Raw genomic sequence first — 19009 nt, 5'->3', positions numbered from 1 at the left:
CAACGATTACCTTTTCATCCACAACCACAACGTTAGACAATGCTGTTTTAAGCCTTACTTGAACCATCCCTTTTTGCACAATGCTCTTAAAGGATAACCATAAAGAAAAGCAAAAACTAGATACAACAGACTTAAATCAATTGTTAACAATCCAATCCTTTATCATTTTTAAAGCGCTGTACTGTACATATCTTTATTTGCTTGTCATTGCATTCTTGAGCATCTTTAAATGTGTGCACAACTTAAATTAAACGACTCCACCCTCAAGTCCCTGAGCAATGTTTTGCGCACAAATAATACTGTAATGTCATAATTTAGTTGAGCATTTGTGATGGGTGCACTTTAAAAATGTCTGGGATTATTCCATCGTAGTCTAATAACACAAAAGGAGACCGACTTTTCTTATTGTCCCCTATCGTATGTAGATTCACTACTGCCCGTCTTTCTATCTGATGGTTACAACAGTTACGATGGTTACATATTTTCACATCTGCTCTAAAATGGATAAGGTCCTTCCTTGGCATCTTCCACCAACAAAGTCTTTTGTGGAAATTGATTATGTGGTTTTGTGATGCGCTTAAGTAAATAACTCACAAGCTAATAGACATGCCAAAGGTGCTTTCACACTGTTAACTTAAGTAGAAGTACATCTACTTGTATAAAATAGGACTCTGGTAAAAGTAAATCTACTGATTCAACACCCTGTCTTCAGTAAAAGTTAAAAAAAAAAGTAAAGACTGAAAACTCAAGTACAAAAATGTAAAAAATGTTTCATGTCATGTAGTTATACACCAGACTCATTTTAATAAGTTAGCACAACAAAAATAAAAAAAACGCTGAACAATAAATACATCTTATTATAGCAACTTCTTCATTAAGGCCATAGAGAGGGAATATTTTTACTTCTCAAAATTCCGTTCCTCCATATAGTTGTTTTCCCCGTTTTCTCCACCCCATAACATCGCCATCAATCAAGATCCCAACTGATGTTAACTTTTCCTCTATTTGATTTTTTTTCCTTTTAATCACTTGTTGTCATTTGCAGTGGTTGGAAATAGTAGTCTATTTTGACAAAGGAGTAGAAAGTGCGTACCATATGTCTTCAAAAAATAGGGAGTAAAAGAGTTGTCAGTAAAATAAATATTAAAGAGTACGCATAGCTGAAAAATGTAATCAACTAATTTTACTTTGTTGTTGTTACTTTGCAACACTGCAATCCACCCGACCAAAATGTCAAAACACCCCATTCCCCTCTGATCATTTAAGCAATGCGGACGGACATAATGGAGTCTGGGGATATTCTTATTAAATGAAATATACTTGTTTCACACGGATTAATCGTTTAGTCAGTCAAGTTCAAAGCGTAGACAACCAGAATCCAGTTAAGTGGGTCAGCCAGACCTTTTAATAAAACACAGGTCTCAGTTTTGGAATCTACCTGCATAACACTTCTCACCCTTGGATCACATCATGGCCCGCTATGACATTTCAATCCAGGATTCAAAGGTTTGGTTGGAGTAAGAGCATTAGAAACTACTGGAGGTCAGACGGGAACAAGACGATGGCTGCGGATTAATCATGATCCTGCCATGGTTGTGCATGCGAATACAACTGCCATAACACAACTATTTCAAACACACACCATAACCTTCTCACAAAGACATTTACAGTAAGACAAAACGGCAGTGCAAAAAACGTTACTCACTTATCCTTGGAAAGTCTCCACCGTCGCTCACATCAATATTATGACCTTCCCCCCTGTAACTGTAAATAACTTGGTTCACGCTCAGGTGCTTGAGTTTACAAACATTTGCAGTATCGGTTTCTTTTTCACCACTGTCGACATTGAATCGACATATTACAAAAACAGAGCTTTCACTAATTATGGTACTCCATAATCAACTGACAAATAAACCATGCCCAACGTTGCTTGATGAACTCTATCGTGGACATAAAAGTGCAACTCAAACCATTTCACTCACTGGACGGCTATCTGTTTGAAGCGATTTAAAGACCGATAAGAATCTTAACCCGAGGAACCCTTTAAATCCAGTTGCAAAATCAGTCAGGTCTCATTACACGGAACAACATATTTACCACAGCAAGAATTTCCACAGGCATCGTGCTCCAAAAACCTTTGTCGCTATGAATATTTTGACTTGGCGCAAGAAATGGAATTGAATGAATCTACAGGTGAGGAGGGAAACAATGAGAGTGATTCTTGGAAAGGCAAATGCACATTCAGAAGCTGGTGCTTAAAAAAAAACACACACACACAAAATCAACAACAATAAAAAAAAAAAAAAACACTTCAGGTCATCCATATCTTTCCCACTTGAGTGCATCAAAATTCATAAAGTGCATGATCAAAGTCAACTGAACTTTTACTGAGATTTTCATCAGTGTGAAACCTAACATGACTTTTTTTTTGGCATTCATTCCAACGTGTACAGAAATATTGTGAAATGTTGAATGTCTGCTCTCTCTATACAGCAAACAAGAATATTTAAATGTTATAGAAAAGGCCTTAATGCGATCGTGGGAAAATTGAGGGAATGATAACAACAAAGGACACAAGTTACATTTCAGATTTGTTCCATTAATGTTATGAATGTAATTGTGTGGTTTGCAAGTCCTTTAATTTACTTAAATAATGATGAATTTAAAAAAAAAGGATGGGTTTTCTGTTTACCCATAGCCACAAAACTTTTAAATAGTGACCAGTAGAGCTCGCTGGCATTTTAAAGATTGATTCACAGCCAGCACAAACACTAAAAGGGAACTCTCACCCACTGAGCTCTAATTCAGTTAGCTTATTACACTGATCCCAAGTCTACATGATGCTCCCATGGGCAAAGAAGTTTCCACACTTTTCCACTCACAACCATAATTGGCTCCTACCAGATAATGATGCTCAGTTTTGACAGAGACAGTCAGTTTATAATTGTGTTTAGTTTTCATGGGTGTGTGGGTTTGTCACGGAAGTTACTGGAAGTTTCTGCCCTTCGGGTTAAAGCGTGGGCGGGGACTCTTTTGTAAAGAGGACGCATCGCTTGAATATTATCCCATACACTTCCATGTGATAATGCGGAGAGAGTACAGACTACACAGTTTGGATGTGTTAAGCATGGAGCCAGAGCCCATGACCCATTGTTGCACAACAAGTTGCCCCTTATTTGCTGTTATCGTCAGATCAGCACTCACAGAATGCCCATAAAAGTCAGGCCCATGAAGCTGGAGATAAGCAAGACAAAATTACCACTGACACAAGCTCAAAACTTTTTCTTTTTTTTTTTTTTGGGGGGGGGGTATTCCTTTACAAGAGTGAAAGAGCAATCTTTTATGTATTATTATATTTGATGAGGGTGCATGAAATCAAGAAGACCATTTCGATCACATCGCTGATATGCAGGAGAGGAAACGAGGTCATGTCATCTCCCATTATCCTGAGAGGACCTCCTCCTTTTAGTATTTACCCCACAGCCTCCCAAGAGTGCCAGACGACAGACCATTAAAACCCTGTTGAAACACCACTGATACTGTCAGAAGGAGGGCAGCAGACGCGAGGAGAACAGAGGCTCCACCGAAAGATATGGCGCAGAGAGGAAAGTGGGAAGCTGCACAGAAATGTTGAGAGTAGTGGTCCAAAGCAGGTGGGAATGACGTTATGGATGAAGAACAAAAAAAAACATTAAGTGTTAAACTAACTCCCGCTGGGTTTGCTGTAGATGCATGTTTGTTGGGAATAAGAGCAGACGAGTCGAGAGACAAGTGGGAGACACTAGTGATGATGTGCCGGCTAATGCAAAGTGACAGTGTACGCAGCAAGAGTGGGAAGTTGCGTGCGAGGTAGGTCAGCAGATGTTGGGCTGACACACAATGAAATATTCAGGCCAAGACACCGCGATCATCACTTTTGTCATCTTTGCCCGTATGTTTGCAATAGAAGTAAATGGTAAACATTTCAAAACAATTTCAACTCAAGGTTTAAAAACACCCCCTCCTTGAGCCGTCATATTATCGCATGGGTTTGTGTGTCCCAATGATTGCTGGAGCAAAGTTATCTGGGGCTTCTCAACCCTGGGAGGGTCACCAGAGGCCAGACAAAGCACGGCTTAAGACCACTATGATGAATAAAATAATTGGATGTAGGTTTCACTTGCCTGGACGCAAGTCACAGCGGCCCCCTCTCATGGAGGTGGGTCTCAAAGTTGAATGCATTTGGGGCCTGGCCGGGCACAGCCCCAAAGGGTAACTTAGGTCCCCCTTCCCATTAACTCACCACCTGTGGGAGGGCCGTGGCCGTCGTGGCGGTAATCCCCGAATCCGTTTGTAGACATTATTATTATGTGGGAGGAACCCAGAGTGGCCAGAGAAAACCCACGCAGGCACGGGGAGAACATGCAAACTTCACACAGGTGGGGCCAGGATTTGAACCCCAGTCCTCAGAACTGTGAGGCCAGTGCTCTAACCAGTTGCTCCGCCGGCACAAGAATAATAAGTCAAAATGCAACACAAGTGTGTACTGCATGTCATGTGTGGGGAGTTAATGGAGTCCTCCCTCACAATAAAATGAGATGACAGCAACATTCTGAAAACAGTGGTGACCTTTTTTTTAAATCCATCAATTTTGCTGCCATCTACCGACAAATGACATCATTGCAAGTGTCCTGCAGCTACGAAAGCACTCACTGTAAAATGGAAACTTTATTACAACACAGACAGTGTATGTATAGTCACTTTCAAAGAATGTACCGCATACAGTTAGTCCTGAGAAGTGGCGGTGATACGAAACTCAAGTGTTGCAATGGTCAAAACACAGCACGTCCATTAACATCCATTGGCTCTGGAAACTTCACAACACAGAGTAGATCTGAGCATGCCAGACTTCTGGAAACCAGATTAATTTGCATAATAATCTACTGTACAAAATGCTATTGCATAATGATGTACTGTACAAAATAAACAAAATGGCTGCAACTGTAGTGTGGATTCCACGTCACAGGGTGAGTTCCTCTCCTATGACCTTGGCGAGAGAAAACTGAAGGTGCATGATACATAAAGAAAGTTTAACCACACAGGTCGAAGCATCCGGGAAATTCTTCAAGATCTGGTTCCCTTGTATGAAAAGCACCCTCTTGATTATGCTAAGGCAACAATTTATGTAACAAAAAAAAGGCAACCTAATCAACTTCAACCGTAGCTCTGCCACCACATCAACAAGTCAAAATCGATGCAATGATGGGGACTCATTCCAACTGAATACTGTTACTGTAATCAAATTATGGAAACCTTTTTTTGTGGCTAATATAGTATTTTTACTGTTGAATGTTGATCAAAGACAACGGCAGAAGGCAATATACTGCTCAACTTTTTGTACGGTTAGCTTCTAAATTCATATGCGATTGTGGTAGTCGGGAGGTAGGTCCTATCAGTTAGAGCTACTCAACACACTCCTAATTGTATAGAGACACCCTGAAGGTGAGATTTGGGTGACATTTTCCACCTTCACAGACCTCAAGAGAGAATGTCAACAGCTTTACAAACAACAGAGGGACAAATACAATAAAATAATTTATTTTAAAAACAGCTATAAATGTAGTTGTTGCTCAGGACTTGTCTGAAACTTGGATGCATTTGAGAAAAATTGATAAAATCCAAACAATGTTAAAGCAGTCTTTGTTCTGAAGGCAGTGAATCGATCGTCAAAGGACTGTTGTTGTCCTCGAAGACGATTCGCTTCCCTTCAAAGCAGGCTTCCTCGTTCCGTGGAACGAGGCTTAGTTAGGACAGAACTACTACAGAGAATCCTGTTCCGATCGATTCAGTGTCCTGAGAGTCAAATGACCCGGATTAAAGAGAATATTTGCAGGTAAAATGGACTTTAATTTCTAAAGAGGAAAATTATTCCAAACTGCTAAAGGAACTAGTGACATTTTTAGCCTTCAAAATATCCTTTCGATATCGACTATTGTCATTATATTTGTGTATAAGTACAAGCCCAATTCAAATGAAGGTGGGACATTGTGTTAAGCAAATAAAAAACTGAACACAATGATTTGCAAATCATGTTCAACCTATATTTAATTGAAAATATGTTCAAATTGCTAAATTTATTAAATAACAATTAACTTTGAATTTTATGGCTTCAACACGTTCCATAAAAGCTGGGAGATATGGCAAAAAAGCAAGTTGAGGGATGCTCATCAAACACGTGTTTGGAACATCCCGGAGAAAAGACGCCTCGAAGGAAAGGTGATGCAACAGTGGTGAACGTGACCTTGTCCCAGCTTTTTTGGAATGTACTGCAGCCATAAAATTCAAAGTTTATGATGATGTGCTTGAAAACAGTTTATTCAGTTTAGCATTTTCAAAATTAAATATCTTGTGCTTGTAGTGGAATAAATTAAATATAGGTTGAACATGGTTTGCAAATAATCGTATTCCATTTTTAGTCATGTTTCACACAATGTACCAACTTCATTGAAATTGAGTTTGTAGGAAAATAGCTCACAATGAATAACTCAATAATTTCCGTAAAAACTAAAATCTGAAGATGGGGCTGGATGTGTAGTAAAATGAGGAATATGTAACAACAAAGTATCAACATTCGCCAGATATTTACAAACGAGCGACTTTATACAAATAAAGTCAAAATATCTCGAAGGAGGCTTGTGGTTCTCGTACTCAGTACACGCACAAGAAAGCTTTGCGCTGCTGCTGTACGGCTGTGTTGTCGCTCTCCTGCTTGTGATTTTCACACAATTGTTCACTTTTTCCGCGAGGTGTCTTATGAGGCAAACTTTTGTCTGGGGACTGACCACGCTGATGACCTTCGGGGCCAATGTGTGGAGAGCGCTGAGACCTTTTCAACGGAGAAGACGACTCAGAAGTCCAGTCCACTCGAATTGCAGAGTCTGGCTTTTGGAACACATTCAGTGGTCCGTCTAAGGGAGAGGACAGCGTAGAGTCCGGAGAGCCCGCAGAATCGACATCGGGCAAGACGTGCGCTGTGGCACAGAAAGCTGCTTCATACACCCCGAATGCCTGCTCCAGAGTCTTAGAACGTTGTTTCAGGAGAGAGGAGGCATTCTCGGCTTCTTGCCGCTGGAAAATAAAAAGCAACAATTAAATGATCGTTAAAAACAATGGAGAATTCCAATCTTCAAATTATTCAAATATAAAACAGCAATGAGACAAATGGAAGCCATTACAAATGAACAGACTCAATTGGAGAACATAAACAGTCCAACAACAACAAATCAAACCTTATCGATTTAGATGTACTCAATTGGTTTACATTAGCAAATCGCAAACGTTCACTTTCACGTATCTCAACATTTCTGAAAGTCTCACTAGGAAACAAGCGTTTGATGCGGCACACATTCTTTTCAGAGCAATGATATCAGTTTTTTCTTTATACTGTACACCAATTTTAATCACTCGGCAGCCAAATTGGTAACTATGCGAACAATATTAAAAAAGGAACATTTGAGGGTGCGAAGTACTATATATGGCATTGCTATATGAACAATCAAAAAGTAAGAGGACTTGGGCTCTAGACTAGTGACTAAGAAGTACAGTTACTTGGGATTGGCTCGATCTCACCCACGACCCTGAACTGGATACAAAGTTTAAAAGAAAAAAAAGAATGAACAAATATAAGATGAAGAATTATGGAATGACAGAAGAGCTTCCATTCATCTCAAAAAGACTTTCTTGGGCATCTATTGGAACTTGAAATCATGTTCAGGCTACAGCAAGTTCTTCCTCACCAAAGTCTTGCCTTTATATGAGCCTTGCTATGTGGACCGGGACATAGTCTTGAAGTGTTCAAAATGTCTCAGTCAAACAAAAGAAATAAAGGGGTTCCAGGGGGAAATCTGGAATTCAGGATTATATTTTTAATTGGGTGATCTGACCACAATTATCACTATTATTCCTATTCAGTCCTGTAATATGCTAATGAGTTTTTTGTTTTTGTAATTTGAGAGGTAAATCATCTGGAAGGACAATGCATTTCAACTTAATAAAATAAAAACAAAAGCAAATGACTAATCTATCTGATAGTTTGACACATTTTTATGAGCAGTCACCTGACTACCACTCCAGGCATGTCCATCCCTCATGTTCTTCTCCATATATCTCATCTTCTTCATTAAACATGCCATCCTCACGCTCCGCCTGTTGACCCCGAAAACAAAAGAACGATATGATGAACCACTGGGCCACTGGTCAAAATGCCCTTTGAACTTGGTTCTGTGAACCTCCACATTTCAACACGTGAACATATTAGCATTTGTTTTGAGACTAAACAGTCTTTAAAAAAAAAAAAAAAAAATCTGATGTTCTTAATGTTCTAGCGATAGATCTGTCTTGTCGTTGACAACCTCCTCTGCTTCTCGGTCTCAGTGGTTCATCCTTAAAAAAACAATCCCAGATTGAGGTCAAGATGAATTAAAAAGTGTGACACTGACCTGCGGAATCTCATATGTGTTACACTGGGTCCCCGGGAAAGGAATGTGGTCAATCCCCTGAGCCATGTCCACCACAATCTCATCTCGATGCATCGGGATCGTCGGGCCGCCGCGCTCCTGTAGCGCCAGTACAATGACTGTTGTGTTATCTGCGCGAAGCATGCGCTCTTTCCAAAAAAGTAGCGCAGTACAGCCCAACCGGCAAGCGCAAGACATTCCTTTCGGTCCCTAAATTGAAAAAGAGAAATCACGATATGATCTGGATTTTTGCCCCTGAACTGTAATCCCAGAAGCCAAAAATATGTTTTGTCATACAGTGTTGTTTATGAATTACGCACCACCATTTTGTCATGGCTATGACACATGTTGACCGCATTCTTTGGAGGCATCATGTTCCATAGACCATCACTGCCAAGGATAATGTAGCGATGTCGTTTGGGGTCAAGGGTCATCACTGTGGTATCGGGCTCAGGCGACACTACAAACTCTCCGCTGTAGAAGTCGTAGCTCCACAAATCACCTTTCAACAGTGTACAAAATTTGTCAGAAACCAAATTGCAGTACAGATAAGCAGTATTACTTTTGTGGTAAGTTAGTAACTGTCTTTACCAAGAGATCGCGCCACCGCTAAGAAGGGGATCTGGTCGATGACTGTGCTCCTCCTCACAGGTCCGTTGTGGGTAAGTCGGGGTCTCTTCCACACTACACGGTTCACCCCTGATTTCTTCATTACACTGCAGTAAACAACAGAATTTCATATATGATACAGACTATTCATGGATGGCAATGATTCATCGATGTGACTGGTCGGAGATCATGATAATTAATATAGTTACATTCAAACAACTTACATCAAAATAACAATAATAGTTCCTGAATTTTAAACCAATTTTGGCTATTGTCACAACCGGAATCAACTTACACTTTTAATCTGATGACATCAAGACATGTCATGGAAAGTGAAGTCAGGATTTTAAACCAAAGTCCTCACATGGAATCCAATACAGTTGTTTTCAATACTCACCTACCACCCAGTCGCTCGATTCTTTCCTTCTCTTTGGGAAGTTCAGGTTTATGGTCTTGTGTGACTTCAAGTGCTTGAAGCGTGATGTCCGATTCATTTTCCTTCACTCCAACCACCACTGCAGAATCTCCCACATGAGCAACATACATGTGAACGCCACGGATCACAATCACGCTCGCTGTGGTACCTGATGTGCTGGGCAGGCCTGTAATTGTTTTAGGCCACTCCGCTGCAAAGAAAACCAAACAAGGAACAAAACCGCGTAATTCAATATGGTCAAAGTTGCTGGGGGAAAAAATGTAGAACAAATGTTCATCTCGTCATTGCAATGTAGATGTAGCAAAAAATCTGTACAGTTCAAGATATTTCTATAATCAATTACTTAACATGATATTGGCAGAAATAATGAGCAAGGGTTAAGTGCGGCATCAGAAACGGTGATGACTGCTAATATCACATAGTACACAATAAATATTGGTATTTTTTGTTTTTAAAGTAACAGAACACAAACACCGAGTTTTTACACTGGCAATACTGCGACTGATGAACACACAGATGCACAAAATGTCGACAAATCTTCTCATACGCAATCTTTTTGTGATATAAAAAAAACAAGACCAAGATGAACTTTTTCAAATCATAATATTGACTTGTAGAAAATGAAGAAAACTGAAATCCTTCACAAGTAGTTGAAGTCATTACATTCTACCGGTAATGAACTCAACTGTTCTAGTAGGATTTTCTGTCAAACCTTACTAACCAGCCAGTACTTGCCAGAAACTCCTGAAGCTCCTTCAATGTTTCTGTCAGCCTTTCTGCGGCCTCCCTGAGCAGTTTTCTTATCATTTTTTCCTCCATTTTAAAGGGACCTCCAACTTTTGGTCTATCTGTGACTGGCCGTGGAGGACGGAGATTCTGAGCCCCAGCTCAAAACGGTTGCCGGCACGTTCTCTACTTCCCTCCCTCCTTCCCAACCTGTAACATTATGATGGGGTCCTTTGCGTTTCTCACATTTGGGCAAGGCTTTGGAACGTGTGCTGCTGCTTGATAAATGTTTGATGTTATTTTCTGTCAACAACTACTTCATTAAGCCACCTTGTATCAAAACATTTAAAAGAGCCAGTTATTCACACACATCTTCACTCTGTTGTTTATATTGTTTATTGATGTGTGGGCTATTATGTTCGCTCAATTGCTACACAAATGTGGTTTCTGAGACAGCAGCAAAACAACAATCTAATTTCTATCATGTCATCCTTGTGCCTGACTCTTCAGGCATGACCAAGAAACCCACAGTCAAGCCTAAGTGCAGTGGCCTTGAGAGAGGAGTCCAGGGATGACATACTGACGGGGCGACTGTTACTGTTTCGCGTGCTTTGTGCAGAAGTATGTTATTCAAACCTTAAGAGTAGCGGCAGCTAGTGGATTCGCAGCCAGGACTTTTAACTTTCTGGTTAGATGCGCGCACTCAATTCTCACCTCAAGGTATGGTGGGTAAATGGGTTTAGGCTTGGACCGTGCAGGGTGACCACCTTCCCATGGACTTGAAGAATGAGTTCCTGAGTTTTTGAGTGACAAGCGTAACTTTAGACACCCTCTGGTGATACATTTATTATTATTTTTTTTTTAGAACACAACGCTTGCATTTAATCTGTAAAACCTGGTTGTTTTAAAACTTAGATTTGGGTAGAATTTTAATTTAACTTTTGTGTGGAATTCTTTTTTTTAATCGAATCATTATTTTACATTAAAACAATGATTACAGTTGTTTTTGTTTTTTTACTATTTTACATTTAAGTGCAGGGTTGATATTCAAACTGCATAATGTCACAGTGGGTCATATAAAATTGACTTTAGGAATGAAAAAGCATTTTTTTTTTTTTTACAACACTTCGACCTACTATGCAATTGTATTTAAATGATGGTCGCACTTTACTCCTGTGTTTGTAAAGCACAGGTTTAAGATAGAAGTACACATTGTTTTGGTAGCACAGATGTGGCACCACCACTAGCTAGCTAGCTATTTAGCTAGCGCTTGGTTCAAAACAACAAGGAATTTTTATATGATTCTAAAAACTTGCAGTTATTTAAGTCGATAACAGAGGAAAAATATTGTGTGTTTTGCCAGTTACAATACATAAATATTTCAGTTTTCAACTGAATCCGTGCTTTTTCCCGTTTATTTATACACACTAGGATATACTTGGGTGAGATTGTTAGTAACTTTGCCACCTCTGTCTGTACCTGAGTAAAGGCAAACTGCCAAATACCTTTTAGCGTTGTATCGTTCTCTCTTTTGGCCGGTGTGTAGACCTTCTCTCGCCATTAAAACACGCCCAAGACATATTACACAGTTGCCCAATATGTTATACAGGCGTGACTGACCACATAAAACTTGTAAGGAGAAGCTTACGTAGTTGTTTCCACATCGCGTGGTGGCAGGCGATGAATCCTTTCCGTAGAGCAGCGCACACTTCTAAGTGATCCTTGGACCAAAAGCCCCTCTGTCTCTTTAATAAATCCCACAAATGTTCCCTAGCGAAATGGGCTGCTTCCCGGCCCCCGTGGCCGTCAAACACGGCGAAAAACGCTACGGACCTCCGAGTGTCCACAATGCGCTCGTCGACTTTTTGGCCGGATAGCGACGCGCTGCGATCGCCGGTGTCGTCGCTGTCCAGGCTCTCAAGCCACATCGCAGACCCCGGGCCGGGCTCGGGAGCCGCGTCTACCGCTTGAAGCTCGCTTTCAGCGGCTTTGGACGAGTCCCTCTCGGCGGTGTCCTGTCCCCCGTGTCTCTGTGACTTTGCGTAGTCGTCGCTAGCCGCCGACGACGTCGGCTCGTATTCAATTCTTATCTCGACAACATCCTCCATATATTTCCTCCCGCCTTGCTCGGAAAACGCACTCATACGAAATATGATGGCATCGTCCATGATTGCTCACACCAAATGCTGCCCAGCGAGACAACAAAAGGGCGCACGTAGTAGCTAAACGTAGCTCAGGAGCTAATTTTTGAACCGATTTTACCGCGATTGTGTAGCCGGAGGCTTCCGTCCTTTTTGTTTATCCTTTTTCGCACGTCACGCATACGATGTGCTTCATGACGTCACGCCGTCGACCCATACGTCGCAACTGCGCATGACCGTTTGGCAGTAATAATAATAATAATTAAAATAATAATAATAATCATCATCATCATCATCATCATCCATTTTCGTAGCCGTTTATCCTCACCAGGGTCTCGGGAGTGCTGGAACTTATCCCAGCTGCCAATGACCAGGAGGGAGGGTCCACCCTGAACTGGTTGCCACCCAATCGCAGGGAACATCATTAATTATTATTATCTGATTTTAGTTTTGTAGGCATTTCCAAAAATATACGAATGAAAAACTAAATGTGACAATACGCCTTTGAGCTTTATGACAATCCCATTTTACTCATTGGAAACCTTTACTGAGACAAAACCAGAATCTTCACATGCTTTCCATGTTTTCTAATTTGTACAACCTTGCCTTAACACTAACACATAAAAAATAATTAATATGTTCCAGTAGCTTGGTGACTTATCTTTAAAAGACGAATGAAAAGCAGTCTACTGAATTATATGTAATTATTAATTATAGCAACCACTTCAGGGTGTATGTCCACGCATCCTGCCCAAAGATGGCTGGGTGGGCTCCAGCACTCCTGCGACCCTCGTGAGGATAAGCGGCTCAGAAAATGGATGGATGCACTTAATTGTTGCATTTAGTCACATTTCGTTTTTCACATGGAAAAACATTATTGCATACATTTAAATCATTTGCACAGGATGTGAAACTGAAATAGCTGTGTGTTTTTTTTTTTTTAAAGTCTTGCTTTTCAAGAAGAGGGGAACTGATGGGCTCTTTGCATTTACACTTTTTTGGGGGGGGGTATTTAAACAAAACACGTGGGTTGGACTTGCATTTCTGCTGTAGTTTGGGGGGTAAATTCAAAGATGTTGATTAAACCATACCTCATGCTCAGTCATAATGTGATCAATGACTTAAATCTCATTTTTTCCTACTGAGTAGTGCTGCAGTCATGCCATGTGGAGGCAGTATTAATCCAGACATTTTTTTTCCTTCGATATTTAAAAAAAACATCCCTCACGTCAAACAATCATATTCATAGAATGTACAAAATCTCCTTAAACACTGATCAAAGAGCCAGTTCCGCAGTCCCTCTCTTAATGCAAATGTATACGGACAGAATATTCTATAAAACACTTTTTCCTGTTCTTTATTCCGTGTACGCGCGTGATCATGCTCACAGGTGTGTGATTGAGAAAAGATAGTGAAAGAAAAGAAAGAAAGAAACGTTTTAATTCTTTCTTCATCCTAAGTACTCAAGCCCTAACCTTAACTTCTACCTTGGAACATGCATCCCTCTCTTTCTTTTGTTGTCCCCTCATTAATAGCCCGGGTCTCTGAGGTCCTGTCTGCACATAGACCAATATTACCGATGAAGAGGCGAAATGATTTCCATGTAAATGGTGTCAGAATGCCATTTTGAAGTGAAGCTGCAGAGAAAATGAATTCCTGACGACGAGACACATGACAAAAGGGCAATGACACCTGAATTGCATTCTTACAGATTCCCCATGCAGCTCTTATATAATGGCCCATCCGTAAAAATAGCTTTGTTTGGCTTCTTGAGTCTTTGCAGAAGTGTCACTCAACACAAACCAAAGCAGATGGAAATGGGGATTTGAATATTATCATATAAATATGAACGCAAATCAGAGTTGAACTATAAGAGAAGGCTCACACATCAGTTTAGCGAAAAAAACTTTTCCCCCTCATGAAAGCAACTTCACATGCTAAATTGGTACAGTCACTATTGTGTAGACAAACCAGCAAATTATATTTGTTACTTAGAAGAAAAAAACAAAACAAGAAATTAAGAAAAAGCAAAGGATCACAAAATTATTGGCGTATCAGTGCCATCAGTATGACATTAGTGTGCTTGTTTTATTAACACAACATTCAATACTTTTATTGCATTAATGTAGTGAGAAAATTACAGTAACCCAATTGAAAAGCACATCTGTTACACTTCCACAGCTATCTCCCCTCAAATCTAACTACCTAATAATTTTCCTGACCAGATTGTGGCCTACTGGTTAACACACCCACCTGGCCTTCCTGTGTGGAGTTTGCAAATTCTCCCAGTGGGTTTTCTGTGGGTACTCTGGCTTCCTCCCATCTTCCAAAAACTTGCACGATAGGTTCATCCATCCATCAATCCATTTTCTGAGCCGCTTATCCTGACAAAGGTCGCGAGAGTGCTGGCGCTAATCCCAGCTATTATTGGGTAGGACGTGGGGTACACACGGAACTGGTTGCCAGGCAATCGCAGAGCACATGGAGACAGACAACAGTCACACTCACAATCACACCTAGGGGCAATTTAGAGTCTCCAATTAATGTTGCATGTTTTTGGGATGTGGGAGGAAGCCGGACTGCCCGGAGAAAACATCAAAATTCCACACAGGAAGTCAAGACCCTGGAGATTCAAACCTCGGTCCTCAGAACTGTGAGGCCAACGCTTTACAGCTGCTTCACCATGCCGCCCTGTTTCTAATCAGTAAATATAAATATTTCTGGCAAACTAAGTGATATTGGCTGATTTCCTGATCTACCCTGAAGATGCTTTACACCACATGACCGCTCTGGCTGGGAATCACTGTCATAGATTTAGGTTTTCTTGCTATCAAGGTGATTTCCATTTATGCAACAATGAAACAACGTTAAACTGCAAGAAAGTGTTGGTTTTTGACCTGTGATCAAACTGCACTGCTCATACAATTCCGAGCCGTTAAGCAAGATTCTTGCAAGAGGAAAGCTTGTTTCCTCAGGAGATCATTATCTGTGCAAGAGCACACTCCCAAGTCGGCTCCCGCAAGAATGATAGATGGCCGTGCTATTGACTTCAGGTTAATTCAAAACTGCACCGGTGACTGAGGTGAAGGAATTTAATAAGAGATCTGTTCATACTCGGTCTTCGCTGTAACAAATTGCTTTTTTTTTTTTTTTTTTTCAAAATCAGTCTTGAAATATTTTCATAATTTTGCCAGTGAAACTGAATAACAATGATTTTGAAAAAAATATCAAACCTGAGTGGGCATGTGTTGAATACTGTTATTTTCTGTTATAGTGTATGAATCTACAGTATGTACCCTGGAGCTGTTGAATGGTTCTCAACCTTCTGTTCCGATAAAAAGCTCGACTTAAATCTGGACAACAAGGAGGTCTAACTGGATTTTAATTGCTCAGTAGCTGATGTGAATGTGACGCAACACGCAAAAGAATAAAAAGAGGATTCTTCCTATTTGAGCCCTCACGCATGTGTGTGCGTGTCTGTAGGGTTAGATTCAACTGCGTTTTCAAATCAATTTTTCCCTCTTTGTTGCACACATCATTACACACAGCAAAGACTCTATTTATCATTTATTGTGGCCATGTTTTTCTTCAATAAATCAAATTAGGAGAATACCCATAATCAATTATAAAGTGATTCAATCAATTTTGGAACACTGGGTGTTATTATATGTATATATATACTGAGGTTATGCTGAAGGGGGCACAATAGATAAAAAGACAGCTTTTATTGACTTTTTGAACCACAGACGTGGGTTTGAACACAAACGACGAAATGTATATTTCTTCTCCATGATGAAGTGGGGTTTCTACATTGTGGCTTGTGCATGCTGGCTTCTTGCTCCCCTCCCCAGTCTGAACTTCGATAAGAAGAAGTGAGAGAGGAAAATTAATTCAGTTTCATTCAGTGAAAGAGACAGAGGCAATCTTGTTTTGCTGCAGGACGCAGTAAGATGCATTTCTGCAGTCTCTACAGTGGTGGTTGTCCACATTAAAACAGTCTCTACAGGAAACTATATAAAAAAAAAAAACAAAAAACAAAGAACAATATACCTGGATTTATCTATGGATGAATACCAATATGGAAAATATTGATTGTCAAGTCCATGATGAGGCAAAAATGACAAAATAAGAATGTTACAAATGCTTGATATTTGTTTATTTTCAATGAAATTAGAATACAAAAATAGTGAATCCACAGCAAAAGCTGACATGTTTCAAGCGCCAAACTGTGTAAGTTCCTCTGTAATTGTGCAGCCTTAGGACCCTGAGGAAAAAGTGGACCTAGGTTGCTGCAGAGGTAGGTTTGCAATTTGTATGCACCCCATCTGATAGCGCCTCTTGGATCACAGATGGATTATGAAGGATTTTCCCTTCAGTATGGTGCAGCATCTTTTGATTTTGTGACTCCTCTTTTTGCAGGTCCACACTGCACCTTCTTTTTCTCCTTCAACTCTCATTGTTAAATGCTCAAATGCCTGAAAGAAGCACACCGGCAGATTTGTCAATACCACTAAACGGAGTGGTCATATCGGAGGGATCACCTGTGAGGGTAAGTTGAGAAGTTGCAAGTCTTGCTTGGTATCTTATTAGAGTTTCCTCTTGTAGGCGTGTTGATGATGAGGTGATATCATCCCTTTTCCTGCTTATTCATTTAGATTCATTATTTTATTTAGAAAGTTACAAAACAAATTTACAGTAATTAGCATGCTTCTAAAATAATTTGTGATATTCTGTTTTACTATGTTGCCTTGTGATTGACCGGCGACCCATTCAGGGTTGCCCGTAGTCAGCTGCGATAGATTCTTGAACAGGATAAGCGCAATTGAGAATGGGTAGAAGGAGGGATGCTTTACTACGCCAGGATTTTTTAAATCAATACGTTTCTACAGGAACCAAGATGGATTTATTTTCAAAGAATGTGAAAGAATTAGGAGATATTAGGAATGAGCCATAACGTGTACATATTAAAAGTTAAAAATTTGTCAAATTAATTTTGAGTCATTGAATGGTCCATCCATCCATCCATCCATCCATCCATCCATCCATCCATCAATTTTCTTAGCCGCTTATCCTCACAAGGGTCGCAGGGAGTGCTGGAGCCTATCCCAGCTGTCAACGGGCAGGAGATGGGGTACACCCTGAACTGGTTGCCAGCCAGTCGCAGGGCCAGAGGAGACAGACAAACAGCCGCACTCGTATTCACACCTATGGGCAATTTAGAGTGTTGCATGTTTTTGGGATGTGGGAAGAAACCGGAGTGCCTGGAGAAAACCCACGCAGGGATGGGGAGGACATGCAAACTCTACCCATTCGGGATCAGGATTGAACCCTGGACCTCAGAACTGTGAGGCCATTGCTTTACAGCTGCCCCTTACTTTTAGGGTTATTATTCAGTTCCTTTTTTCGGCTTCTGATCCAGAAAACCCTTAAGTGGTCTTGAAAACCCAAAAGGGATTAGGCTTTTGGATATGTAGGAATTGCATTCAAAGTAATCCAGACTCCTCGGATCACGTCCTACACCCCCCCTCCCCCACTTCAAACACACGCATACAACTGTTGACTCATGAATCCACAACTGTAAATATTAGATTGCCAATCTTTTTTTTTTTTTTTTTTTTTTTTTTACCAAGAAATAACTGATATTTTGTGCTAAAAGGCAGATTGCGTGTGGTCATTGTTTACTGATATATAACGACTGAACTTTCAAGTATCTCGTGTGCATTTTGAGTGAATTTCAACATCAGACACATCTAACAGCATATTTTATTTGTGCTAGGATCCGACATATTGGGTCATTCATCTTCTGGGACCAGAGGTCAGCAGAGCTTGAGGCTGCTTTCGGGGGATCATCCCTTACCCCTCGGGCTAGATTCCCTCCCCCAAAATGGCCCCTTAGCTGAGTGGGACTTGTTACTATGAGCATTGACAAAGCTCCAGATGTAAGCTATCATTCTTTGAAAACCGGTTGTCTTGCTCCGATAGTCCTCGTAATACGTGGAGTGACAGTGATGAAAACGTTTATCTGTCGAGCCCAATCACTCCCCCACCTCACAATACAATACGACAAATAAATAAATGAATAAACAAATAAATACATAAAAAGGGCGGCACAATGGCACAGTTGGAAAGCGTTGACGTCACAGTTCTGAGGACCTGGGTTCAATCGATGGATTGATGGATGGATGATTACAAACGTCTTTGCTCATCGATCTATGCCCGTGACTATACTGATGGGGAGAACAATTTCATTTTTTTCCACAAGATGGCAGAAGGTATAATAAATGTGTGTATCCACCTGTTACCATTCATCTAACAGAGTGTACCATCATCGGGTTCAATCAAAGATACCACACAAAGCATAAGTAAATATAATTATTTCAAAAGTCATACTCTTTGTGACTTTTTTGGGGGGTGGGGGTGTACTGTACATGAGTTTTACAAATGTAAAATTCTTAATGTGCACAGTCAAGGATACAGAGTCGGCATACAGTACATAGCTGGGATAGGCTCCAGCACTCAATTGACCCTCGTAAGGATAAGCAGCTCAGAAAATGGATGGATGGATGGATGGACCAATAAAATAACATGGATTGGTACAAAGT

General features: G+C 40.4%; 1 protein-coding gene across 2 annotated transcripts; it reads right to left on the bottom strand.

The window, feature by feature from the left end:
• Window positions 1-4694: 4694 nt before the first annotated feature.
• LOC133492149 (protein phosphatase 1D-like) lies at window positions 4695-12593 on the bottom strand. 2 transcript variants are annotated; one of them, XM_061804152.1, is made up of 7 exons: window positions 11915-12593; window positions 9502-9730; window positions 9087-9211; window positions 8816-8997; window positions 8478-8705; window positions 8097-8184; window positions 6970-7107 (listed from the first exon to the last, which is right to left on the bottom strand). In XM_061804152.1, the coding sequence occupies exons 1-6, from the start codon at window positions 12432-12434 to the stop codon at window positions 8101-8103; spliced, it is 1368 nt and encodes a 455-aa protein (XP_061660136.1). In that variant the 5' UTR covers window positions 12435-12593; the 3' UTR covers window positions 6970-7107; window positions 8097-8100. The 2 variants fall into 2 exon arrangements, with proteins under 2 accessions (XP_061660135.1, XP_061660136.1); XM_061804151.1 differs by lacking the exon at window positions 8097-8184 and having other exon boundaries at window positions 4695-7107.
• Between the last annotated feature and the right edge of the window lie 6416 nt (window positions 12594-19009).

The sequence above is a fragment of the Syngnathoides biaculeatus genome, chromosome 18, assembly GCF_019802595.1.
Source record: "Syngnathoides biaculeatus isolate LvHL_M chromosome 18, ASM1980259v1, whole genome shotgun sequence".
Taxonomy (NCBI): Eukaryota; Metazoa; Chordata; class Actinopteri; order Syngnathiformes; family Syngnathidae; genus Syngnathoides; species Syngnathoides biaculeatus.
Note: the sequence above shows the minus strand (reverse complement) of the source record. Positions and strands in the feature narration are given on the sequence as shown.

Coding starts and splice junctions, on each gene's coding strand:
- LOC133492149 (XM_061804151.1), bottom strand. CDS start 12,434: ATGGACGATGCCATCATATTTCGTATGAGTGCGTTTTCCGAGCAAGGC. Junction 9,731..11,914: donor CGCGATGTGGAAACAACTAC/GTAAGCTTCTCC, acceptor TTTTCTTTGCAG/CGGAGTGGCCTAAAACAATT. Junction 8,998..9,086: donor AGCGGTGGCGCGATCTCTTG/GTAAAGACAGTT, acceptor CACTGTTGAAAG/GTGATTTGTGGAGCTACGAC.